Raw genomic sequence first — 27513 nt, forward strand, 5'->3', positions numbered from 1 at the left:
TCAGTAAAGATGATGGTTAAGCTGAGAATATTATGAATAAAAAGCCCGCCACAGTTGGAACAATTTGGAAGAAGAGAAATTTAAGTCTGCAAACCAGGATTAGAACACTGGAAGCTACAGTGATAGTTTAAATCTATTTCTGAAGCTTGGGTGCTCCAAAAAACGGAGAGGGATTTACTAAATATGTTGGAGAGAAATTGCCTACGGATTGTGTTAGGTATCTGACTGACTGAGCGCGTGCCGTAGGCGGCACAACAATTTTGGTCCAATCCATCTTTATAAGGCCATAATGAGAGAAATGTTGAGATGTTTTGGACATGTTTTACGGATGAAGGATGACAGATTGCCAAAGACTGTCTTTTTTAGCCAACCGTCTAGGCTAAGCGGAAAATAAGCCATCCTTGGCTGGGATGGGAGGAGGTCACAAAGAAATATTTAAGGTTAGTGGAAATTTTTTGGGAGAGTGTAAGGATAGAGGCCTTGAATAGATTGGGATAAAACGGAAGCTTGTATAGCTGTGTTTGTCTCAGATGGCTTGGTGCTGCGATAAGTTGTTAATAATAGTCGTAGAAGTATTAGAACAAAGATATTTTATACAAGTTTTGATGTCTGAGTAAATTCATTTAATACGTTAGGGAGAATGGGGTTTAATAATTAGGCATATTCCGCTCGTTTGTGCGGTTTTCAGTGTTAATTCGACTTAAATGACATATTCTTAGGCCATACTTCCTTTTTAGGATTTTGCAAGGAGTAAAGTTTTGTATATCAGAGCTATCGTAAAATTTTTTTGATGTTTGAGGTTTTTTCATATTACAGTAAATTAGGCATAAAGATGAGACATATTATACTCTTAAATGTAGCCAAATGTACTTAACAGATCTAACTGATATTTTCTTAGTCTATATTTGCCTTCTGAGATATCTTACAAAGCATATCTTATTGAATCAAGACTTATTTTAAACAATTTTTTATCTTTGAAGAGACTTTTGTGACACATTAGAGAAAATTAGGTACAGTCATGAGATGAATTCTGCTCTTGTATGTAATTTACTGCATTCCTTGGATTTAAAACCCGAGGGGTTAACATTCGATATCTATTTTTTGATGATATTTAAATGCCGTCATTAGAGGGAGTTACGCACAATCATAAGACATTGTGTGGTCTTGTATTTAATTTACAGTATTTATTTAACTCTTCTAGCGTATTTTTATATTATACTAGCTATTGGTATGGCACTTCGTGCCCCAAAGCCCGCCCCCCCCCGCGCGCGTAAGTTGTTAAGCGCCATATTAGTTACGCGCCATTGTAGTTTTGTCCCTGTGTCCCACCTGTGAATATAGATAGATATGTTTTTAACTTCGCAAAACTTGCGAATATACAACATTCTTCGCTCTACCATTGTCTGTGCATATAAATCGATTGTCATGTTTACCGACTCTTGAACATATAAATGTCCATGGGAAAAACCATCCGTATTCAGGATACCCCATTATTCTAATGATTACCCTTGAGCTTTGTTGATGGTGATTGCTAATCGAACATCCCTGTGTCCCCGTCGTCATTTACGTATCCCTCCTGTGCCCCCCGACGTCCCCGTTGTAGTTGTGTCCCTGTGTTCCGGTCGTCATTTATATTCCCTGTGTCCCGGTCGTTATTTATGTCCTGGTGTCCCAGTCTGTAATTTCTCTTTGAGTGTCCCGGTCGTCAGTTATATCCCCTGTGTCCCGGTCGTCATTTGTGTCCCGGTCGGTAATTTCGTCTGTTGACAAACAACTTCATGACGGCATAATGCTCAATCCTTATAATGACGTCAGTCAACACACAAACAACTTATTTATATATCTATACTAGCTCTTGGGGTGGCGCTTCGCGCCACCCCAACACCTAGTTGGTGGGGTGCTTCGCGCCCCCAAAGCCCCCCGCGCGCGTAAGTCGTTACGCGCCATATTAGTTACGCGCCATTGTAGCTGTGTCCCTGTGTCCCACCTGTGAATAGAGATAGATATAAATATATATTTTTAACTACGTAAAACATGCGAATATACAACATTCTTCGCTGTCCCATTGTCTGTGCATATAAATAGCATTTATATTTATATGTCTGTGCATATACAAAACCTTATGTACTAATAATGACGTCATATGCAAACGCTCTTTTTACAAACAAACAAACATGCATACACACAACTCGCTTCGCGCCACCCCAACACCTAGTTGGTGGGGCGCTTCGCGCCCCCCAAGCCCCCCCGCGCACGTAAGTCGTTACGCGCCATATTAGTTACGCGCCATTGTAGCTGTGTCCCACCTGTGAATAGAGATATATATAAATATATATTTTTAACTACGTAAAACATGCGAATATACAACATTCTTAGCTGCCCCATTGTCTGTGCATATAAATAGCATTTATATTCCCTGTGTCCCGGTCGTCATTTGTGTCCTAGTGTCCCAGTTTGTATTTTCTCTTTGAGTGTCCAGGTCGTCATTTATATTCCCCTTGTCCCAGTGTCCCGGTTGTCATTTGTGTCCCGGTCTGTAATTTCTATTCAAACAATCCCTGTGTCTCAGTCGTCAATTATATATCCCGCCTGTGCCCCCGGCGTCCCCGTTGTAGTTGTTTCCCTGCGTCCCGGTCGTCATTTATATTCCCGGTCGTGATTTGTGTCCGGGTGTCCCAGTCTGTAATTTTTCTTTGAGGTTCCTGGTCGTCATTTATATTCCCTCTGTGTCGGTCGTCATTTGTGTCCCGGTCTGTAATTTATCTTTGAGTGTTTTTTCTTTTTAGTTTTTTTAGTTTTTTACATTTTTTCAGTTTTTTTTCTTCTTTATTTTTCAGCGTCACTATGAAGTACATATCGCCGAACCTTTGTTTTTTAACTTAAATCTGGTAGGCATTGATGACCTTATCTAAGTCAAAATCCCAAACCCAATCATCATCGCTATCATTTTCAGTTTTGATATGTTTTGACTCTCGCTTTCCAGGTGGATTTTCATCTAACTGCGCGGTTTTGCGTTCTTTAGCCTCAAGCCTGTTTCCTTGCTGTTCTTTTGATTCCTCGGCACGCCTTCTTTTTTCACTTTCTCTTTTAGCAGCAAGTCTGCTTTCGCGTTGCTCTGGTAGTTCCTCGGCACGCTTTCTTTTCTGACTTTCTCTATCAGCAGCAAGTTTTTTGGCATAGACTCTTTGAGCATCTTCATCGGCTTTTGCCATGGAAAGTTCATCAGTCATTGTAAACTTAAACATTAATAGATTTCTACGTGAACGTATGTCTTAAATATCTTGAATGACGTCACCGTCAAAGCAAAAATGACGACAACTAATTTCATGACGTCAGTCAACACAGAAACATGACGTCACCTGATCCACAGACAGACAGACAGACAACTTATTTTTATATATATAGAAGATATATAAAAATAAGTTGTCTGTCTGTGTGTCTGTCTGTCAGGTGACGTCATGTTTCTGTCTCGACTGACGTCATGAAGTTAGTTGTCGTCATTTTTGCTATGACGGTGACGTCATTAAAGATATTTAAGACATATATGTTCACGTAGAAATCTATTAATGTTTAAGTTTAAAATGACTGATAAACTTACAATGGCAAAAGCGGATGAAGATGCTCAAAGAGTCTATGCCAAAAAACTTGCTGCTGATAGAGAAAGTCAGAAAAGAAAGCGTGCCGAGGAATCAAAAGAACAGCAAGGAAACAGGCTTGAGGCTAAAGAACGCAAAACCGCGCAGTTAGATGAAGATCCACCTGGACAGCGAGAGTCAAAACATATCAAAACTGAAAATGATAGCGATGATGATTGGGTTTGGGACTGTGACTTGGATAAGGTCATCAATGCCTACCAGATTTTAGTTAAAAAAACAAAGGTTCGGCGATATGTATTTCATAGTGAAGCTGAAAAATAAAGAAGAAAAAGAAAACTGAAAAAAGAAAAAATGTAAAAAACTAAAAAATACTAAAAAGAAAAAACACTCAAAGAGAAATTACAGACCGGGACACAAATGACGACCGGGACAGAGGGAATATAAATAACGACCGGGACACTCAAAGAGAAATTACAGACTGGGATACCGGGACACAAATGACGACCGGGACACAGGGAATATAAATGACGACCAGGACACAGGTATTTAAGAATATCGTTCAAAGACAAATTTTTAATTGTAAGAAGACCGTTGAAAGAGAAATTTCTAATTGTAAAATGACTGAAGAACCTACAATGGCAACACCCGAGGAAGCTGCTCAAAACGAATGTATTCAAGCCGAAGTAGCTGAGTTGGTAAAGCGTTATGTTTCAGGTTCTAGGTCCGAGAGGCTCCAGGTTTGAACCTTGGCTTTAGCATTAATACAAAAGAAGAAAAAACTAAAAAAGGTAAAAACTACAAAAAAATGTTTCTGTGTCGACTGACGTCATGAAGTTAGTTGTCGTCATTTTTGCTATGACGGTGACGTCATTATAGATATTTAAGACATATATGTTCACGTAGAAATCTATTAATGTTTAAGTTTAAAATGACTGATGAACTTACAATGGCAAAAGCCGATGAAGATGCTCAAAGAGTCTATGCCAAAAAACTTGCTGCTGATAGAGAAAGTCAGAATAGTTTCCATCGCTCATGATCTAATTTTCATTCAAGATTGCAATCAATGTGAGCCACATTCAAGTGATATTACTGTGCATTTCACTGTGAGCGCGCTATAATTAGTTAACATGCACAGAGGTGATGAGGACAATTTGCATTATTCTCCGGTGTTAAATTTTGTTCAGCAAAATGTTGAAAAAGGAATTGATGATGAGATGCTTAAGAAGTTTGGTACAGAATTTTTTGACGTCGATGATATTGTGAATGCGAAGAAGTGACTTGGGTCAAAGCTGTATCCAGATGATTTATTTCAGAAGCGAACTGGATTGAAAGCGCCACTAAGTCATTTAGGAGATATACTGGATTTTATCAAGAAGTGCAATAGAGATGATTTCGACATCCCGGTATTTTGTATATTAAAGCCTAGTGAAGTCCCATTGATACCAGCTACAGCTTATTCTGCTCTCTTTCCGGGAGTAAACGAGCTACGTATCCACCTAAAAACTATTTCTAATCAGTTTGATGTGTTTTCCAATCATTTCCCGCCATTACCACAGCCTGGAGCCTCGAAACCTGCCGATAGCCACTCTACTATTGTTGTCTCTAAATTGCCACCATCTATTAGAGATCCGACAAGCCGCAAAGACTTTATCGATCAATTAAGTGGTCATGATTCGGTTGCTAGTAATCGGCCGGTGGGAGATAAACTGTTCGTAAACATTGAAAAATCGGTAGCTTCTGATTTATGTGAGTCTGTGAAGTCTGTAGTCTCAGGTATTGGCACGAAGATTCTGCTGAAAAATTACCTTGGAATTATAAAAGGAATCCCGCTGTCATTTAATGCTTCCGAATTCAAAATGCACTAAGGAGTCGTTGACGCAAACCGAATTGGTTTGTCCCAAACTATCAAGCTAGACTTTTCAGATTCGTTTGCAAAACGTGACGCTATGAAGAATGGAGTAAAAATAGGTTACGAGATTTTCAGAATTTATGATTTCGTAAGTGTACCGCGATGTTGCTTTAAGTGCAGGTCTCCTGATCACTTTATCAACGATTGTACCAGTCAGGTGGAAAATGTGCGCGCTGCGCCGAAAATCACATTTTTTCGAAAGATGCGCCCTGTACAAATAGACCTAAATGTGCAAACTGCGGCAATTCTCACACTTCATATAGTCTATTGTGTCCAGTATTCAAGTCTCGTATTGCGACCGCTGTGAAAAAATGATGTCACAAAAATTCTCGGTTATTTCGTACAATATAAATGGAACACGTCAAAAAGAGCACATGATTGACGAACTTTCGAGCAACTATGACATCGTTTGTCTTCAAGGGCATCTTTTATCTTCAGATAATACCAACTTGTTGAAACGGAGTGCAAACCATATTACTTTTGTGAGTGCTGGAAGATCTACGTTTGGTAGACCTTCCAGAGGCCTCGCCTGTATACTGAGACGTAGCTCCTTTTCATCCACGACGCCTGTGCTGTTCCATAGTGACAAAAACCTCTTGACCGTGCGAATTGCCGATTTAATACTTATTAACGTGTACTTTTCTTGTGATCGTAAGTCGGTTCAATCACTGAATAAGTTTGCTAAGACCTGTAGTGTTTTGAAAAAAGTGACAGAATCCGCATCATCTCTCGGTTATCAATTTGTTGTCGTTGAGGATTTTAATGCTCATTTACTGAATTCAAATATTCGGTCTGATATGGTCTTCGATTCTTTATCTGAGTTTAAGCTAGTGGATAAGAATCGTCTGTTTTCTTACATCCATCATTCTGGGAGCCTTACTAATATTGATCATGTTCTTTGCTCTCCCAATTTATCTGTTTCAACTGTTTCTGTACATGAAATAGAAAGCGATATAGACCACCTACCAATTTCCTTCATACTTGGCATTTCTCTGTCGCAAGATAGTTCTAATAGACGTGGGAATCGTAGATGGTTTTCTAGACGAAATTGGAATAAGGCTAATTGGGATCTTTATATTTCTACCCTTACAGCTTTTTTGTCTAGGATAAAAGTACCTTTTCAGCTACTTCAGGTTGGATCTAAATTTGTAAATTATAAGAATTTTCTGAATAAATATGATTTTGATATTATATCATGCATGAAGGAAGCTGAGAGGGTGGCTGTTCCCGAAGAACGTGTCAAATTTAATACGCGGAAGCCTGAATGGCCTTGGGATCCGGGTCTATAATCAGTGAAAAATAAAGCCAAATTTTCGCTACGTATTTGGGCTTCTTGCGAAAGACCACGTAGCGGTGTAGTATTTCAGCTTAAATAGAAAACTAAATTAGAGTATAAAAAGTATTTACGGTCTGCAAAATCTAAAATTTTCAAATTCCCGTCAAGTAATTTCGATTGGAAAAATATGGTAAATTCAAATAAAATCGATGACTCTTCATCAACAAGTAGCCTAATTAGATGTGCTGCTTGGTGCATATATTACGACCAGATTTTCAACACTATAAACCATTTTGTTCATGCTACTTTTATGAGGTTTCTTATTTCTGCGCTTCCCATATCACTCCGCCAGAACCAGATCCTCCCTGTTAATTTAGTTTCTGTGGCACAAGCTATAAAGAAGCTTAAGTCTAGCTCTATTGATTGTGATGGTATAAGTGTCAAACACCTACATGTTGATTGTCCAGCTCTAGTCCAACATTTACAACTTCTGTTTCAAATGTGCTTATGCACCTCGGTTGTGCCTGAAATTTTTTTGTGTGGAACAGTTACTTCAATCCTGAAAAGAGGAAAGATTCTGACTTAGTGTACATCTTTCAGGCCTATAACGGTTTCCTGCAATATAAGCAAAATGTTTGAGTATCTTCTCCTGCCATCAGTTAATTCTTCGGCATATTTTGGTGAAAATCAGATTGGGTTTTCAGCTGGGGTAGGTTGCCAGTAGGCTCATCGAGTTTTGGCTAATGTTCTTACTGAGGCTACTAAAAAGGGATTCGAGTTACATTTATGTGCTTTGGATCTCTCCAAAGCCTTTGACACTGTTACGCATTCCCAAGCTATCTTTTCCCTTTTTAGTAACGGTATCAACATATCGGTAATTTTTCTTCTTAGATATTGGTATTCAAATTCCTTTTTGCGGATTAAAACGGATATGATGGTTTCAGATAGTAAAATTCCAATACGACGCGGAGTCTGGCAAGGTGCTGTCCTCTTCCCCTCTATTTTCAAACTCTGTATATCATCTGTCCTTTCCTCTATCCCACCTACGTGCATCCTCAATTCTGTAAATATTTCTTATCTTGCCTATGCGGATGATATTGTTTTGATCAGTAGGACTAAAAAGGGGCTCTCTTTGTCTGTTTCAACAGTAGCATCTAAGCTTCATGCGATTGGACTTTCTCTTAATCTTTCAAAGTGTGAGTATCTTTCATTTAATAGCAATATCACTACTCCTCTAATCTGTGGATCTTTTTCTATCCCGTTGGTTTCTTCATTTTGGTGGCTGGGAATTAACGTTCGTAAAACTCTAAAATCCTTACGGACTCTCACTGTTGCTGATTGCAAGAAGAAAATCCAATTAAGTTACTCTAAAATTGTTGCTAACCGAGGTAGATACAATAGAAAGTCTCTTGCTAAATTATACTCGGTTTTTACAGATCATTCGGTTTTGTTTCTTTCTGGTAACCCTATTTTTCATAAAAAAGATATCAGTTCAATTCGTTCTTATTATTTATGTTTTTCCCATTTTCTATTGTATCTGCCTCCATAGTATAGGAATAGGAGCCTCATATCTATTTATAGTTTCCCGGATATTGGGTCGAAGCTCACAGAGCTTGCTGGCAAAATACCCCAGTCTACTTATAAGTATCTGCCCGCCCACGGAGGCCTTACTCGTTTGCTTTGGTTTCTTGTTTTTTCTGTTTTTTCTAGTGTTTGTTTTGTTCCTTTTATTGATACTCCGCTTTGATTTTTTGTAGCGGGTCAAAAATAAATTATTATTATTATTACAGGGACACAACTACAACGAGGACGCCGGGGGTCACAGGGTGATATATAAATGACGACGGTGACACAGGGAATGTTCAATTAGCAATCACCATCAACAATGCTCAAGGGCAATCATTAGAATAATGAGGTATAGATCTGAATACGGATCATTTTTCCCATGGACAATTATATATTGCATGTTCAAGAGTCAGTAAACCTGACAATCTATACAAAGGCGCGTAACTAATATGGCGCGTAACGACTTAAGCGCGCGCGGGGCTTGGGGGGGCGAAGCTCCCCCAACAACTAGGTGTTGGGGTGGCGCGAAGCGCCACCCCAACAGCTAGTATTCACCAAAACAAGGAAATAAATATCAAAACATGTGACAGGAACTGACCTATTTTAATCTGTCAACTACTGCAAATACCGGGAATTACTGACAGGAACTTACCTATTTTAATCCGTTAACTACTGCAAATACTGGGAATTACTGACTGGAACATGTGACAGGAAATGACCCATTTTAACCTGTCAACTACTACAAATACTAGGAATTACTGCAAATACTCAGAATTTATAATATTAATGTAGTCATCTAGGTAATGGACAATTTGACAGAACTTACGAATTTAATTATCCATCTAACATGGAAAAGCCTACTTTCAAAGTTTACAGATTTAAAATTAAAATAAACAAAATACAAATATAACATGCTGCGCAACCACTTTTGTCATTAAAGGATTCAAATTTCTCTGAACACGAAGTCTGTGAGAGACGAAATGCCCCATTTCTAGCAGGAAATATAATAAAAGTCTTTACTAAGAACCTAGAATTTTATTCTCGTCTGACCTGTCAAATATACAAGGGTTATAGCATAACCCCTTTTCCTAATCAACACGCTTGCCTAAAAATGTGTTATTTAACGTTAGCAATTCAGTAGGAACAATAACTATCTTACATGTGATTGTGTTATTGCTGTTTCACTGCGAACGACTCTTTTCTTCTGGAGGCAACTTATGTCGTGTGGAGGAAGCTGTGAGATACGTGGTTTCCGCTTGACAGCCCCCTGTTAATCCGAGATATGTGGTTTCCAGTTTGGCTGTATCTCCCGAAATGTGAGTCAGAGGCATCTGAGATAAGCACCCTTCGACGCAGAATCTTTCGGCGAGTAGAACTGTGTCAAAAAGTGAAAATCACAAATTTGACCAGATACGTGGTTTCCGCTTGACACCGACGATATATAGATAGATTTTCTTGTTTTAGGCTACTCTTGATCAACGAAATAAAATGAGATATATGCTCTACGCCAATTTGTAATTTAGTGTACTTTTTAGATGTAATCGAAACATTCAATTTCAGTATTTTGCTCCTTGAGTTACCTCACAGGGTAAATTTTTGTTGATCATAGCTAGTTTAAGCAAATTCGAAATTTGAGAAGATTTGCACGATATATTAAAAAAATATTAGCTATAATCAGGATGTTTATTATGCCTATTAGGCATAATCAAAGGGGATATTCTCCTCCTATATGTAATTGACTTCCCCTTTTAGATTGATCGACATATTCTTGGCCTATATTACAGTGGACCAAAGTTTCATCACACAGTTCTGAGGTTTGTACTGATGAATACGATATGTACGAGAGAATTCAACATAGTCACAATGTATATTCCCCTTTAATATACAGTTCAAAGTAAATGATAAACTTAAATGACATGTACTTGGCCTGTATTTATTGAAGCATACCACATAGTAAATTTTAGTGAATCACAGTTTTTTTTAGTGAGTACAGACAGTTTTAATTTGTTGAAGATTTTGTGATCAAACAGTTCGTGGTAACGAACTGTATTAAGGAGCGACCCGGCTCAATAGTAACCAAAACTCTAAAAAGTGGAATTTTGATACCAATAGCTACATCAAAAGAATTGGATTTTAATGCTGATTTTAAATATATAAGTTTCATCAAGTTTAGTTTTACCCATCAAAAGTTACGAGCCTGAGAAAATTGGTGTTATTTTAGAAAATAGGGAGAAACACCCTCTAAAATTCATAGAATCTTAACGAAAATCACACCATCAGATTCAGCGTATCAGAGAACCCAACTGTAGAAGTTTCAAGCTTCTGTCTACAAAAATTTGGAATTTTGCATTTTTTGCCAAAAGGCAGATCACGGATGGGTGTTTATTTGTTTATTTGTTATTTTGTTTTTTTTTCCAGGGGTGATCGTATCGATCCAGTTGTCCTAGAATGTTGAGAGAGGGCTTATTCTAGCGAAGATTAAAGGTTCTAGTACCCTTTTTAAGTGACCAAAAATTGGAGGGCACCTAGGCCCCTCCCACGCTAATTATTTTCCCAAAGTCAACTGATCAAAATTCTGAGATAGCCATTTTATTCAGCGTAGTCGAAAAACCTTATAACTATGTCTCTGGGGACGACTTACTTCCCCAGAGTCCCAGTGGTAGGGGCTACAAGTTAAAAACTTTGACCAGTGCTTACATATAGTAATGGTTATTGGGAAGTGTGCAGGCGTTTTCAGGAGGATTTTTTGGTTGGGGGAGGGATTGAGAAGAGGGGGATGGACTTGGGGAACTTTCCATCGAGGAGTTTGTCATGGTGGAAGAAAATTTCCATGAAGGGAGCGCAGGATTTACTAGCATTATAAAAAAAACAATGAAAAAATAAATATGAAAAAGTTTTTATCAGCTGGAAGTAAGGAGCAGCATTAAAACTTAAAACGAACAGAAATTATTACCCATATTATAGGCTCACCTCCTCCTAATACTCTGCTCTTTACGCTAAAGTATTTTTAGTAATTTCAACTATTTATTCTACGGCTTTTGTGATTCAGGAGTCATTCTTAATGAATTCGACAAAATTTAAGCTTTAGTGTGAAGAGCGCGGTACTGACGAGGGGGCAAACCTCCTCACATCTATATATATATAAATAAGTTGTTTGTGTGTTATGTCTGTCTGTCTGTCTGTCGAGTGACGTCATTATATGACGTCTGAATTATTTCATCATATACCAATTCAAAAACGAATGTATTCAAGCCGAAGTAGCTGAGTTGGTAAAGCGTTATGTTCCAGGTTCCAGGTCCAAGAGGTTCCAGGTTCGAACCATGGCTTTAGCATTAATACAAAAGAAGAAAAAAAACTAAAAAAGGTAAAAACTACAGAAAAAAACTAAAAAGAAAATACTAAAAAAGCTAAAAAAGGTAAAAAACTAAAAAAGGTAAAAAACTAAAAAGGAAAAAAACTAAAAAAAAACTAAAAAAAGGAAAAAACAACAAAAAAGAATCTAAAAAAAATTAAAAACTAATAAAATAACTAAAATAACTAAAAACTGAAAAAGAAAAAAAAGAAAAAAAGGAAAAAAACTGAAAAATAAAGGAGAAAAAGAAAACTAAAAACCGGGACACAGGGAATATAAATGACGACCAGGACACTCAAAGAGAAATTACAGATTGGGACACAAATAACGACCGGGAGATATAAATGACGACCGGGACACTCAAAGATAAATTACAGACCGGGACACCGGGACACAAATGACTACCGGGACACCGGGATACAGGGAATATAAATGATGATTGGGACACTCAAAGAGAAATTACAGACTGGGACACTGGGACACAAATGACGACCGGGATACTGGGAATATAAATGACCGGGACAGAGGGATACAACTACAAGGGGGATGCCGGGGGCACAGGGGGATATATAAATGACGAAGGGGAGACAGGGAACGTTCGATTAGCATTCACCATAAACAAAGCTCAAGGACAATCATTAGAATAATCAGGTGTAGATCTGAATACGGATTATTTTTCCAATGGAAAATTTTATGTTGCATGTTCAAGAGTCGGTCAACCTGCCAATCTATTTATATGCACAGACAATGGGACATCGAAGAATATTGTATAGTCGCAAGTTTTACGTAGTTAAACACACAAACACATATATATATATATATATATATATATATATATATATATATATATATATATATATATATATATATATATATATATATATATATATATATATATATATATATATATATATATACTAGCTGTTGGGGTGGCGCTTCGCGCCACCCCAACACCTAGTTGGTGGGGGCGCTTCGCGCCCCCCCCAAGCCCCCCCGCGCGCGTAAGTCGTTACGCGCCATAATAGTTACGCGCCATTGTAGTTGTGTCCCTATGTCCCACCTGTGAATATAGAAAGATATATATATATATATATATATATATATATATATATATATATATATATATATATATATATATATATATATATATATATATATATATATATATATATATATATGGTTTTAACTACGTAAAACTTGCGAATATACAACATTCTTTGCTGTCCCATTGTCTTTGCATATAAATAGATTGTCAGGTTTACCGACTCTTGAACATGCAACATATAATGGTCCATGGGAAAACAATCTGTATTCAGATCTATACCTCATGATTCTAATGATTGCCCTTGAGCTTTGTTGATGGTGATTGCTAATCGACCATTCCCTGTCCCGGTGTCCCGGTCGTCATTTACATCCCCCTGTTTCCCCCGGTGTCCCCGTTGTAGTTGTGTCCCTGTGTCCCGGTCGTCATTTATATTCCCTGTGTCCCGGTCGTCATTTGTATCCCGGTGTCCCGGTCTGTATATACATTCGTTTTTTAGTTTTGTTTTTCTCCTTTATTTTTTTCCTTTTTTTTTCTTTTTTAGCTTATTTAGATTTTTAGATTTTTTAGTTTTTTTATTAGTTTTTAGTTTTTTTTTCTTTTTAGTTTTTTTGTCCCGGTCGTCATTTATATCCCCCTGTTTCCCCCGGTGTCCCCGTTGTAGTTGTGTCCCTGTGTCCCGGTCGTCATTTATATTCCCTGTGTCCCGGTCGTCATTTGTATCCCGGTGTACCGGTCTGTATATACATTCGTTTTTTAGTTTTGTTTTTCTCCTTTATTTTTTTCCTTTTTTTTTCTTTTTTAGTTTATTTAGATTTTTTAGTTTTTTTTTTAGTTTTTATTTTTTTTTTCTTTTTAGTTTTTTTGTAGTTTTTAACTTCTTTTTAGTTTTGTTAATTTTTTTTTTTTACTTATGTCCTGGTCGTCATTTATACTCCCTGTGTCCCGGTGCTTTGTTGATTGCTAATCGAACATTCCTTTTGTCCTGGTCGCTTTCTCTTTGAGTGTCGTCATTTATTTTTTTCTTTTTTAGTTCTTTTAGTTTTTACCTTTTTTAGTTTTTTTTAGTTTTTTAGATGAAAATTTTTTTAGTTTTTTCCTTTTTTTCTTTTTAGTTTTTTATTGGTTTTTACCTTTATGTTAGCTTATTTTTCAGTTTTTTCCTTTTTTTTTAGTTTTTTTTTATTTTTTATTTTTTTTAGTTTTTTACCTTTTTTTAGTTTTTTTAGTTTTTTTAGTTTTTTTTAGTTATTTAGCTTTTTTACTTTTTTTATTAGTTTTTAGTTTTTTTGTAGTTTTTGCCTTTTTTTAGTTTTTTCAGTTTTTTTTTTAGTTTTTTATTGGTTTTTACCTTTATTTTAGCTTATTTTTTCAGTTTTTTCCTTTTTTTTAGTTTTTTTTTAGTTTTTAGTTTTTTTAGTTTTTTACCTTTTTTTAGTTTTTTTAGTTTTTTTAGTTTTTTAGCTTTTTTATTTTTTTTATTAGTTTTTAGTTTTTTTTGTAGTTTTTGCCTTTTTTTAGTTTTTTCCTTTTTTAGTTTTTTTTAGTTTTTTAGATGAAAATTTTTTTAGTTTTTTCCTTTTTTTCTTTTTAGTTTTTTATTGGTTTTTACCTTTATGTTAGCTTATTTTTCAGTTTTTTCCTTTTTTTTTAGTTTTTTTTTTATTTTTATTTTTTTTAGTTTTTTACCTTTTTTTAGTTTTTTTAGTTTTTTTAGTTTTTTTTTAGTTTTTTAGCTTTTTTACTTTTTTTATTAGTTTTTAGTTTTTTTGTAGTTTTTGCCTTTTTTTAGTTTTTTCAGTTTTTTTTTTAGTTTTTTATTGGTTTTTACCTTTATTTTAGCTTATTTTTTCAGTTTTTTCCTTTTTTTTAGTTTTTTTTTAGTTTTTAGTTTTTTTAGTTTTTTACCTTTTTTTAGTTTTTTTAGTTTTTTTAGTTTTTTAGCTTTTTTATTTTTTTTATTAGTTTTTAGTTTTTTTTGTAGTTTTTGCCTTTTTTTAGTTTTTTTAGTTTTTTAGCTTTTTTATTTTTTTTATTAGTTTTTAGTTTTTTTTGTAGTTTTTGCCTTTTTTAGTTTTTTCAGTTTTGACGTCACCTGATCCAGTTTTTTCAGGTGACGTCACCTGATCCACGATCCACAGATCCACAGACAACTTATTTTTATATATATAGATAGTTTTTTTTTTTACTTATGTCCTGGTCGTCATTTATACTCCCTGTGTCCCGGTGCTTTGTTGATTGCTAATCGAACATTCCTTTTGTCCTGGTCGCTTTCTCTTTGAGTTTCGTCATTTATTTTTTTCTTTTTTAGTTCTTTTAGTTTTTACCTTTTTTAGTTTTTTTTAGTTTTTTAGATGAAAATTTTTTTTAGTTTTTTCCTTTTTTTCTTTTTAGTTTTTTATTGGTTTTTACCTTTATTTTAGCTTATTTTTCAGTTTTTTCCTTTTTTTTAGTTTTTTTTTATTTTTTATTTTTTTTAGTTTTTTACCTTTTTTTAGTTTTTTTAGTTTTTTAGCTTTTTTACTTTTTTTATTAGTTTTTAGTTTATTTTTGTAGTTTTTGCCTTTTTTTAGTTTTTTCAGTTTTTTTTTTAGTTTTTTATTGGTTTTTACCTTTATTTTAGCTTATTTTTCAGTTTTTTCCTTTTTTTTTAGTTTTTAGTTTTTTTCGTTTTTTACCTTTTTTTTAGTTTTTTTAGTTTTTTTAGTTTTTTAGCTTTTTTTTTTTTTTTATTTGTTTTTAGTTTTTTTTGTAGTTTTTGCCTTTTTTTAGTTTTTTTAGTTTTTTAGCTTTTTTATTAGTTTTTAGTTTTTTTTGTAGTTTTTGCCTTTTTTTTAGTTTTTTTAGTTTTTTAGCTTTTTTATTTTTTTATTAGTTTTTAGTTTTTTTTGTAGTTTTTGCCTTTTTTAGTTTTTTCAGTTTTGACGTCACCTGATCCAGTTTTTTCAGGTGACGTCACCTGACCCATCCACAGACAGACAACTTATTTTTATATATATACTAGCTGTTGGGGTGGCGCTTCGCGCCACCCCAACACCTAGTTGGTGGGGGCGCTTCGCGCCCCCCCCAAGCCCCCCCGCGCGCGTAAGTCGTTACGCGCCATAATAGTTACGCGCCATTGTAGTTGTGTCCCTATGTCCCACCTGTGAATATAGATATATATATATATATATGGTTTTAACTACGTAAAACTTGCGAATATACAACATTCTTTGCTGTCCCATTGTCTTTGCATATAAATAGATTGTCAGGTTTACCGACTCTTGAACATGCAACATATAATGGTCCATGGGAAAACAATCTGTATTCAGATCTATACCTCATGATTCTAATGATTGCCCTTGAGCTTTGTTGATGGTGATTGCTAATCGACCATTCCCTGTCCCGGTGTCCCGGTCGTCATTTACATCCCCCTGTTTCCCCCGGTGTCCCCGTTGTAGTTGTGTCCCTGTGTCCCGGTCGTCATTTATATTCCCTGTGTCCCGGGTCCCGGTCGTCATTTGTATCCCGGTGTCCCGGTCTGTATATACATTCGTTTTTTAGTTTTGTTTTTCTCCTTTATTTTTTTCCTTTTTTTTTCTTTTTTAGCTTATTTAGATTTTTAGATTTTTTAGTTTTTTTTATTAGTTTTTAGTTTTTATTTCTTTTTAGTTTTTTTTGTCCCGGTCGTCATTTATATCCCCCTGTTTCCCCCGGTGTCCCCGTTGTAGTTGTGTCCCTGTGTCCCGGTCGTTATTTATATTCCCTGTGTCCCGGTCGTCATTTGTATCCCGGTGTACCGGTCTGTATATACATTCGTTTTTTAGTTTTGTTTTTCTCCTTTATTTTTTTCCTTTTTTTTTCTTTTTTAGTTTATTTAGATTTTTAGATTTTTTAGTTTTTTTATTAGTTTTTAGTTTTTTTTTCTTTTTAGTTTTTTTGTAGTTTTTACCTTCTTTTTAGTTTTGTTAATTTTTTTTTTTACTTGTGTCCTGGTCGTCATTTATACTCCCTGTGTCCCGGTGCTTTGTTGATTGCTAATCGAACATTCCTTTTGTCCTGGTCGCTTTCTCTTTGAGTGTCGTCATTTATTTTTTTCTTTTTTAGTTCTTTTAGTTTTTACCTTTTTTAGTTTTTTTTTAGTTTTTAGTTTTTTTAGTTTTTTAACTTTTTTTAGTTTTTTTAGTTTTTTTAGTTTTTTAGCTTTTTTATTTTTTTTATTAGTTTTTAGTTTTTTTGTAGTTTTTGCCTTTTTTTTAGTTTTTTTAGTTTTTTAGCTTTTTTATTAGTTTTTAGTTTTTTTTGTAGTTTTTGCCTTTTTTTTAGTTTTTTTAGTTTTTTAGCTTTTTTATTTTTTTTATTAGTTTTTAGTTTTTTTTGTAGTTTTTGCCTTTTTTTAGTTTTTTCAGTTTTGACGTCACCTGATCCAGTTTTTTCAGGTGACGTCACCTGATCCACGATCCACAGATCCACAGACAACTTATTTTTATATATATAGATAGTTTTTTTTTTTTTACTTATGTCCTGGTCGTCATTTATACTCCCTGTGTCCCGGTGCTTTGTTGATTGCTAATCGAACATTCCTTTTGTCCTGGTCGCTTTCTCTTTGAGTGTCGTCATTTATTAGTTTTTTCCTTTTTTTTTAGTTTTTTATTGGTTTTTACCTTTATTTTAGCTTATTTTTCAGTTTTTTCCTTTTTTTTAGTTTTTTTTTATTTTTTATTTTTTTTAGTTTTTTACCTTTTTTTAGTTTTTTTAGTTTTTTTAGTTTTTTAGCTTTTTTACTTTTTTTATTAGTTTTTAATTTTTTTTTTGTAGTTTTTGCCTTTTTTTAGTTTTTTCAGTTTTTTTTTTAGTTTTTTATTGGTTTTTACCTTTATAGTTTTTTTAGTTTTTTAGCTTTTTTATTTTTTTATTAGTTTTTAGTTTTTTTTGTAGTTTTTGCCTTTTTTTAGTTTTTTCAGTTTTGACGTCACCTAATCCAGTTTTTTCAGGTGACGTCACCTGACACATCCATCCATCCATCCACAGACAGACAACTTATTTTTATATATATAGAAGATATATATATATATATATATATATATATATATATATATATATATATATATATATATATATATATATATATATATATATATATATACATATATATATATATATATATATATATATATATATATATATATATATCTTTCTATATTCACAGGTGGGACACAGGGACACAAGTACATGGCGCGTAACTAATATGGCGCGTAACGACTTACGCGCGGGGGGGGGCTTGGGGGAGGGCGCGAAGCGCCCCCCCCCCCCCCCAACTAGGTGTTGGGGTGGCGCGAAGCACCACCCTTAAAGCTAGTATTTAGTAAAAACATGAGAATACAGAACTTCTTTACGTAAGCTAATTTATAAGGTACGTATATCTTTTACTAATAAAAAAATTCGTATAAAGTTAAAAGTTCTAGTTGCCTTTTTAATTAACCATAAAATCGGAGGGCAACTAGGCTTCCTCCCCCGCTATTTTTTCTCAAAATCATTCGATCAAAATTGTGAGAAAGCCATTTAGCCGAAAAAAAATATAAATATGCAAATTTTGTTTTAATTATTCCTCTGCGGAGAGCCAAAACCAAAACATGCATTGATTAAAAAACGTTCAGAAATTAAATAAAAAAACAAGGTTTTTTTAACTGAAAGTAAGGAGCGACACTGAAACTTAAAACGAACAGAAATTACTTCGTGTATGAAAGGGGCTTCTTTCTCACCAACGCCCCGCTCTTTACGCTAAAGTTTTTTACTGTTTTAAAAAGAAGAGTTGAGAGAAAGAGTCAAACTTTAGCGTAAAGAGCGGGGCGTTGGAGAGAAAGAAGCCCCTTTCATATACGAAGTAATTTCTGTTTGTTTTAAGTTTTAACGTCGCTCCTTACTTTCAGTTAATAAAACTTGTTTTTTTTATTTAATATTAGAATGAACTACGTATAATGCTAAGATAAATTCTGCTCTAACATGAAATTTAATGTGTTTTTTAGACTTATGTGTCCTTTTTTGTAGCCTATACTGCTATTATCGGGGATTGCGTTTTAGTGGAACAGAGCTGTTTTAGCCAATTTTTAATGTTTTAGGTGACTTATATGATACATTATTGGGAACTAGGTAAAGTCATAAAATATATTCCGCTCTTTTATGTAATATACTACATTTGTTAGCATTAACAGGAATACTCTCATCATATCAGTCAGGTAAATCATCATTTAATAAAGTAAATTGATTGCAATATTTTGGTTTTTATATTGATTGTAATTTATATTGGAAACTGCACAGCGATTTAGTTGCTTCAAAAGTGGCTCGAGGAGTTGGAGCTTCTCGTCGTTTGAAACATTTTCTTCCAAGTAAAATTTTACTTCTTTTGTATCATGCATTAATTAATCCTTATGTTTTAAAGGGTATCCTCTACTTATAAACGTATCCAAATTTGATAAAATAAAGCGATGAGAATAATTGGAGAATATGTGAAAGATTTTAATGATACAGAGCCGTGCTATAGAAAGCTAAGGTTGGTGAACTTTCCAGGGAGTATTTTCCATGGGAACTATTTTCCAGGTTTTTTTTTGTTGTGTGAGCAGTTTTTGGGGGGAAAACGTGTAAACCCCGATTTTAGTCCCAAAGAGCCCTGGTCTGAGTAAAAACACCCAATTATAGCAAGAGCCATAATATTGGTCTCTATTTCTGTTTTGTTTCTAATCCTCTCATCTAGTCCTCTATTGCTGTTTCAGCCAACTGATGGAGTCAATCTGACAAGATCTGTGCTTAGTAACAATACTATTTATTGCTCCTTCATTCGTAACGCTACGTTTTCTGCCTTCAGTGATGAATTTGACCTAGAAAATGACAGCTATTATCTGATCCTGGCCAAAGGACCTGCAGAAAAAGGTATATTATGCTAGATTTACCTTCTGTGTTACAGAGAAAGTAACGATAGGCTATCCCCCCACCACCTACCAAGGCTTAAGAATTGACATATCTTAAAAAATTCGAAGCTATTTGTCACAAACCCTGAAAGGTTTAAAGTGTTCTCTTCAACACTACCCCCTTGCTATTACGTAAATAGTTGGCTCTTTTCTACGAAAGATTAAATGATGTCCATGTGATTACTGAAATGGAACATGACAGCTTGTAAAATTAAATATCTTAGGCCATTTTTTCAGTTTGCAATTATAAAATGTTAGTAAAAAGACTAAAACACCCCTTTGCCCTAACAAATGTCATTATGGGCAGTGCAATATCAATGTCAAACAGTTCGTGGTAACGAACTGTAGTAAGGAGTGACCCGGCTCAATAGTAACCAAAACTAAAAAAAATTGAAGTTTGATATCAATAGCTACATCAAAAGAATTATATTATAAATATATAAGTTTTATCAAGTTTAGTCTTACCCATCAAAAGTTACGAGCCTGAGAAAATTTGCCTTATTTAGGAAAATAGGAGAAAACACCCCCTAAAAGTCGTAGGATCTTAACGAAAATGACATCATCAGATTAAGCGTTATCAGAGAACCCTACTGTAGAAGTTTCAAGCTCCTATCTACAAAAATGTGGAATTTTGTATTTTTTGTCAGAAGACAAATCACGGGTGCGTGTTTATTTGTTTCTTTTGTTTTTGTTTTTTTTTTCTTTTCCCCAGGGGTCATTGTAACGACCAAGTGGTCCTAGAATATCGCAAGAGGGCTCATTCTAACGGAAATGAAAAGTTTTAGTGCCCTTTTTAAGTGACCAAAAAATTGGAGGGCATCTAGGCCCCCTCCCACGCTCATTTTTTTCCCAAAGTCAACGGATCAAAATTTTGAGATAGCCATTTTGTTTAACATAGTCAAAAACCATAATAACTATGTCTTTGGGGATGACTTACTCCCCCGCAATCCCTGGGGGAGGGGCTGTAAGTTACAAGCTTTGACCTGTGCTTACATATAGCAATGGTTATTGGGAATTGTACAGACGTTTTCAGGGGGATTTTATTTTGTTTGGGGGTGGGGCTGAGGAGAGGGGGCTATGTTGGAGGATCTTTCCTTGGATGAATCTGTCATGGGGGAAGAAAAATTCAATGAAAAGGGCGCAGAATTTTCTAGCATTACTATAAGAAAACAATGAAAAATAAACATGAAAACGTTTTTTCAAATGAAAGGAAGAAGTAACATTGAAACTTAAAGCGAACAGAGATTATTACGTATATGAGGGGTTCTAAAAATACTTCAGCATAAAGAGCGAGGTATTTAGGAGGAGATAAATGCCTTGCTCTTTATGCTAAAGTATTTTTAGTAATTTCAACTATTTATTCTACGGTCTTACTGATTCAGGGGTCATTCTTAAAGAATTGGGACAAAACTTACGATTTAGTGTAAAGAGCGAGGTATTAACGAGGGTACAAACCCCCTCGTATACATAATAAAAATATAAGGTTATGAAAGTTTGTTACGTTTACGTATATGTTTACTAATAAAAACGTTCGTTAAAAATTAAAAGTTCTGGTTGCCTTTTTAAGTAACCGAAAAATTGGAGGGCAACTAGGCCTCCTTCTCCACCCCTTGTTTCTCAAAATCGTCTGATCAAAACTAAGAGAAAGCCATTTAGCCAAAAAAAGAATTAATATACAAATTTTATTTTGATAATTTATGTGCGGAGAGCCAAAACCAAACATGCATTAATTCAAAAACGTTCAGAAATTAAATAAAAGAAAAAAATCAGTTTTTTTTTATTTAATCTAAGGAAAGAGTGATATCCGTAAGTGTATTATTTTCCCCCATGATCCCTTCACACAGAAGTGATTGTCGTTGAGACGTTGAAGAAAGTTAATTTGATTGAAAATTAAAAGTTTTATAGCCCTCCTTGCGAGCAAAAAGTGATTGGATGGCAAAGAGCCCCCATTCACGTCCTTTATTGCTACCCACCATCCCAAAGACACATGATCAAAACTTTGAGATAGTCTTTTTGTTCAAAATAGTCGAAAAGTCTAATAAGTATGCCTCTAGTGATGCCACGATCCCCCTAAAATCCCTGGGGCAAGAACTGTAAATCATACAAGTTGCCCATTGGTTAGGAAAGGGGGTTGTTTCACCCTGGTTATTCGAAAAGGCTAAGGGTGTTAAGATAAAATTAAGGGAACGTTGAACTATTCGGAAGATACGATATACATTCCAGATTGTAAAGAGTGTGTATCTGCATTACCTAAGGATACTAATTTGAAACTTTCATGGAGTGTTGAGGGGACTAAATCTGAATAAACTCTGTGCATCCAGGCTATTATAATGTTGTGTCTGTAAAATCTTTTTACAGACATTTTATTTTAAATATGTTTTGTTAATCACAAAAGCACGTAAATGTGACAAATTTCTGATGTAATAACACAAGCTACTACACTGTTACAGAACAATGTAGTTTTTGTAAAAATCTGAATTTAATTATTCTTTTATTACCAAAGATTTTCAACCGCATCAACTTATTTTGAAATGAGCTATTAAACAGCTCTCTACGATGTTCCAGTGCCAAGCTATCTGAGGAGGAAAAAAGATAACGTATATGCACAATATCGGAGTTTCAGCTGCTTCTCTTGATTCTCAAGCCAATATATTTCCCTTTTTGTTCAAGCCAAGGAACGGTAAGTTTCCCATTTAAGGCGTTTGGACAAGGCTAGTAGAAAATCACTAATATTAAAACTTTCAGGCCCTTTTCTAGTTTGAATTAAAACCTTAAATTATTCCTCAGGCACCATAAATATTTTTGCAGTTTAAATAATAGCTCTAGCGATTCTGGACTGAACTCAAAAATTTTTCATCTTTTTTTCATGTCTTAAAAGACATTGCTCATAATTAAAAGAAAATAAATCCGGTAATGATGTTTGTCTAACAGCAATTTCTGCTAAGATTTAAACTTTTAGTTTTCTATTTAAGATTTTTGAATTGCTGTAATCTCTTGTTAAAATATGTATAAATATTTTGCAATTACTAGTTTTTTGCTCTTTACGCAATTTAATATATTTTCATACTTGGCATATTTATTTAAAGATATTTGATTACTACCGCAAGTCCGCTTTCTAACAACGATTTCTCCTAAGCTTCAAACTTTTTGTTCTCTTTTTTAAGGTTTTTGAATTGTTGTAATCCCTTGTCAAAACATATGCAAATATTTTTACAATTACCATTTTTTCCTCTTTAAGCAATTGAATATAAACTTTTCCATTCATGAAAATCTTCAATTTTTTAATTCTTCAATGCCCTTGAGGTATAAAAGATTTTATGAAAAGGGTGGCTGTATAAACTTAGGAGGGAACTCCTAAACTTTGGAGGGAACTGGAAATCTGAAGTTCTAGTGCCCTTTTTAAGAGGTGAAGGGATCGAAGGGGACCTAAACCCCTCCCCTCACGCTTTATTTTCTTCAAGTACATTTGATAAAAAATTTGAGATAGCCATTTGTTCAAAAACAGTCCAAAGATCACATAACAATGCCTTTGGGGTTGATATAACACCCAGACTCTGGGGTCAAGGATTGAATGCCCCGGGGGCATATAAGGTTTTAGTAGAAGGGGTGGTCTTGGTAACTTTAGAAGTGGCTACGTTTCTTGGAAATTTAAAGTTCCCGGTCACTTTCACGAATCAAAAGGGATGGAGTGAAACTAGCCTTTTCATTCCCAAAAATGCTAGTTTAGGCAACAAATTGTAATGTGCATACCAAACTGATGTTTGGTATCAATGAGATATTGAAGGTAGTTTATTTGAGTGGAAATTCTTTGATATACTGCACTGCTTAAGTGATAAAAAGATGACAGAGAAGTCCCACTTTTTCATTCGAGTTGTAAAACGACAGTTTTGAGCTTAAAAGGGCAAGGGAGGTGCCAAATAAATTTTTTGAAATAGCAAATCAACTTAGACACCTGTAAAACCTTCATTGAGCATCAGACCATTTCAACAACACCTGGAGGAAAAATTCACAAATGTGTGGGGGCATGATTTATTCAGCTTTTTGAAAATGAAGGAACAAAATAGGGATCTTTTAAAATTTAGAGAATATAGAATGTTAGTTTTTATTTTCTCTGAAAACATCAGTAAAGTGGCATCTTACAAAATATAAATGTGGCTTGGAGGATAATTCGTGGATAAATAGTTTCTTTGATTGATGAAAAATCCCATGAGTGCAAGGAAAAACATCTGGGCCCGCTAGTTTCTGCCGGGCCCCTAGCAACCGTTTATATCGGGGGCCCCTAGAAATCAATTCAAGCGGGCCTAGTGAGCAATGATGGCACACATATGGGATGTTAAGGCCCCTCTAGGATTGATTGCTAGGGCCTTCATCGGAATAGGTTAAAGTGGCTAGGGTGGAATTGGATCCTACTGGCCCCACTGGAATTGACCGCAAGGACACCTTTTGGAATGTTTCACTAGGGCCTTGGTTGAATTGGTTGTTAGGCCCCTCCCTCCGATGGAAAATGTTGCTAGGGGCCCGGTGGAATTCCCTGTAGGGCCCAACTGGATTAAATGCTAGGGAACCCGTTGGAATTGACTGCTAGGGGTTCCATTGGAAGTGGTTTCTAGGGCTCCTTTGGAATTTGATGCTAGGGGCCCTTTAGAATTAAATATTTTTGTCCCCAGTGTAATTGGATGCTAGAGCCTTCGTTGGATTTAGATTTTAGGCCCCCACTGGAATTGCTCGCTAGGGCCCCAGTAGAATTGGTTGCTAGGGGTCTTCGATGAAAAAAGTGACTAGGAACCCAGTGCAATTGTTCACTAGGGCCAGGCGTCTTGAAGGTTCCCCACTAGAGGGCCCTGAAGGTTTTCCGTTCAATCGGGGAGTTTTAAACAATCAAAGAAACTATGATGCAACGTCAACGTGTACATCTTATCTAACACCCTTGAACTCTAACAACTCCTATTACGTAACAACCAAATTAACCATTAATATAAATAAACAAACCCTATTACGTAACAGCCAAGGGTAAACAAACCCTATTACGTAACAACAAAAGAAATCCTGAAATAACACCCCCCCCCCCCCTATCACGTATCAAGCGCCTGCGTCTAGAAGAAAATTAAAAACACCTGAGTCTTGAAAAGTTTTCAAAAAAAAGTGTCCGAACCGGGATGCTAAGGAGGTACTGGCCGCTTAAATCCAAAAAGCCCTCACTACTATCGTATATAACTTATCTACGCATTTGATGGGTTATATTCAGAAAAAGATCGCCAAGGTTACAATTTGGGAGTTTTATTTATATAATGGACTATCGTAAAATACGTAACAGCTCTAAACGACTCGGAAGACGTAGCAAGGGAGACTTGCCTCACCTCTAACCAAAGAAAAACACATTTTTTATCCCGTGTAGGATATAAGAAAGACTTGGGGTGTGATTAATTATCTTTATGTCCCTTGACTAGTTTCTATAGGGAAATTTTTAACATAATCCTTTTTTTGCAGTGGTAGATCCAGGGGGCGGGGGACTTGGGGCCTCTCCAAGGTTTTCTCTGGTGCCCTCTTTCCCTGTTTTATTTTCACTCAATTCTTTTAGAATAAATTTGTCAGTTTGTTCAATTATTGGCACCTTTGTTACATTACCCACCCCAATATTTTATTCATTGGCGCCCTTGTCACATTGGGCCTCCCCCAAGATTTTGCTCTTGATCCACCCCTGCTTTTATTAAGAATCTTTCAGAATGTTATTATAGCACAAAAATAAACTCATCTTTTTTGTAGAGAGAATTAAATATCATACAAAGAACTTGCTACGCCATCTTTTGTAAGTTTTACAACAATTTCTAAAGAAAAATCACTGTTTTATGAAAAGAAATATGACCTGCAGTCTGCTTTGTCATGAGGATTGCCTGAATTGGGCTGGTTTCTATTGGTATTTTGCTACCTCGATATCATAAAGACTCATGGCCTGGAAGGGATAATTTGAATGAAATGAATGGCAGTAACAAAATTGCGAGCGAAGAAAGTTTTTTGTGTGTTTTTTTCTTTTTTGTTCATTTAGTTGTAGTTTGGAGAGAGTGTTTGCTTGGTTGTTGCATTTTGGTACTTACAGTGTCTATGGATTCCCGTGTTGTTTTTTCTTTCGTATTTCATGTTGAATTATCTGTGAGTTTTAGTGCTTTTATTTTTCAGTGGGAGAGGCATGGGGGGTACTCCTTGGCGTGAGGTCAATTCATGATAATGGTTAATCAAGCTCTTGGGATCCCTGCATCTCGACTGGAAGAATTTGAAAGAAAATCAGCCCTCTTTAGTAATGTATTCCAAACACCCCTAGCCCTATTTTAGTCCCCCAAAACAAATATTAGTTTTCTCATGAAATAGCTCATAAAAACCAAAATATGAGGAGAATATCTTTTTGGAACTGTCGTGGTTGGAGGGGTGGGCAAGGTGCGACTGAAATTATTTTTATTTGAATCGGGCACGGATATTCTTGGGGTTTGTGAAACATTTTTAGATGAAAACTCGGCAAATAAAATTAATATTAGCGATTGGCAATTCTTTCACGTAATCAGAAATAAAAAAAAAGCAAGGTGGTTTAGCAATACAAGTTAAATTTATATTCCGGCATGACTGAGAGAAGAATTTCTATATCTGAATACTGAGATGTTTTTTGAAAGCTGTATTGTTGAATGTTTTTTACCAAATACTGAAAACATTTTAATTGCTGTAATTTATCGTCCTCCCTCATCTAGCATGGCAGACTTTATTGACAAATTTGAAAATATGCTAAGCGTGATATCAAATCTTCGAATGCCATTTTTTATCCTTGGCGACTTTCATATTGATTTAATGGGATGCCTCCCATCAAGCCTGCAAAAGATTGACCGACATGTCCTTCAGTTTTAGAATGTAACCTTTTACAGGGTATGAGCCCAGTATGTTTTATTCTGACACGAATTACAAATTCATCTTTTTCACTGATTGACAACATTTTTGCACCTTATCCATGTGAGGCTACATTCGTGGTTATGGAAGACACGTCTGATCATTGTATTTTAATGTCTGACTTCAGAGTGCAAAAGATAGCCAATAAAGAAAACCCTATGAAAAGGAGAAATTTTTCAAAAGTAAATACGAATGAACTGAAATCTAGTCTTAGCGATATAGATTGGAGTGAAGATACTAACGAGAATGATTCAAATACATCCTTGAATGTATTTTATCGAATTCTGAACAAAAAACTTAATCTTCATTGCCCATTTAGAGCCACATACCGGAAAAGAAACTCACCCAAAAAACTTTGGATAAGTTTATCGCTTTTAAAATCTGTCAAGGAAAAAAATCGACTCTATAAGATAAAAATGAAATACCCCTAAGCTCATAATGTTCAGCGATTCAAAAACTATAAAAATTTGCTAGTTAAAATTCTTAGAACAAGTGAACAAATTTATTATGAAAATTCATTTAAAAAATCGGATTCACCTCGGACTACATGGAAATTAATCAAGGAAAAAATTGGAAACAATACTAAGACATCACACCCTGAAGTGATCATACATGAAAATGGTGTCGAATTGAAGGGGAAGGATGGTGTTGCAGAATATTTTTGTAATTACTTTTCCCATTTTAGTGCAACTGCTGATCTAGAATCCCCTGAATCTTTATTTGGCTCATATAAAGATTATCTACCGTCATCCGAAAATTCTAGTATGTTCCTGACCCCTGTTACTTTCGGTCAATTCCAGAAAGTAATTACGATTTTAAAACGTGGTAATTCCCTAAGTCTAGATGGGCTCTCCACAAATATTCTGAAAGAACCTGCTTGTGTAATCCATGTCCCATTGCT

At 35.1% G+C, this 27513-nt stretch overlaps 1 protein-coding gene across 1 annotated transcript in view; it reads left to right on the forward strand.

Moving 5' to 3' along the window:
* Positions 1-25550, forward strand: part of LOC136029941 (putative ferric-chelate reductase 1 homolog) — a gene marked incomplete at its 3' end in the record, with an annotated part of 72007 nt that extends 46457 nt beyond the window's left edge. The window contains 2 exon segments of the mRNA XM_065708482.1: positions 19491-19647; positions 25449-25550. Of these exon segments, the coding sequence (XP_065564554.1) occupies positions 19491-19647; positions 25449-25495 (204 nt within the window).
* Positions 25551-27513: the final 1963 nt, after the last annotated feature.

This window comes from Artemia franciscana, chromosome 1, assembly GCF_032884065.1.
Source record: "Artemia franciscana chromosome 1, ASM3288406v1, whole genome shotgun sequence".
In the NCBI taxonomy this organism is placed as follows: Eukaryota; Metazoa; Arthropoda; class Branchiopoda; order Anostraca; family Artemiidae; genus Artemia; species Artemia franciscana.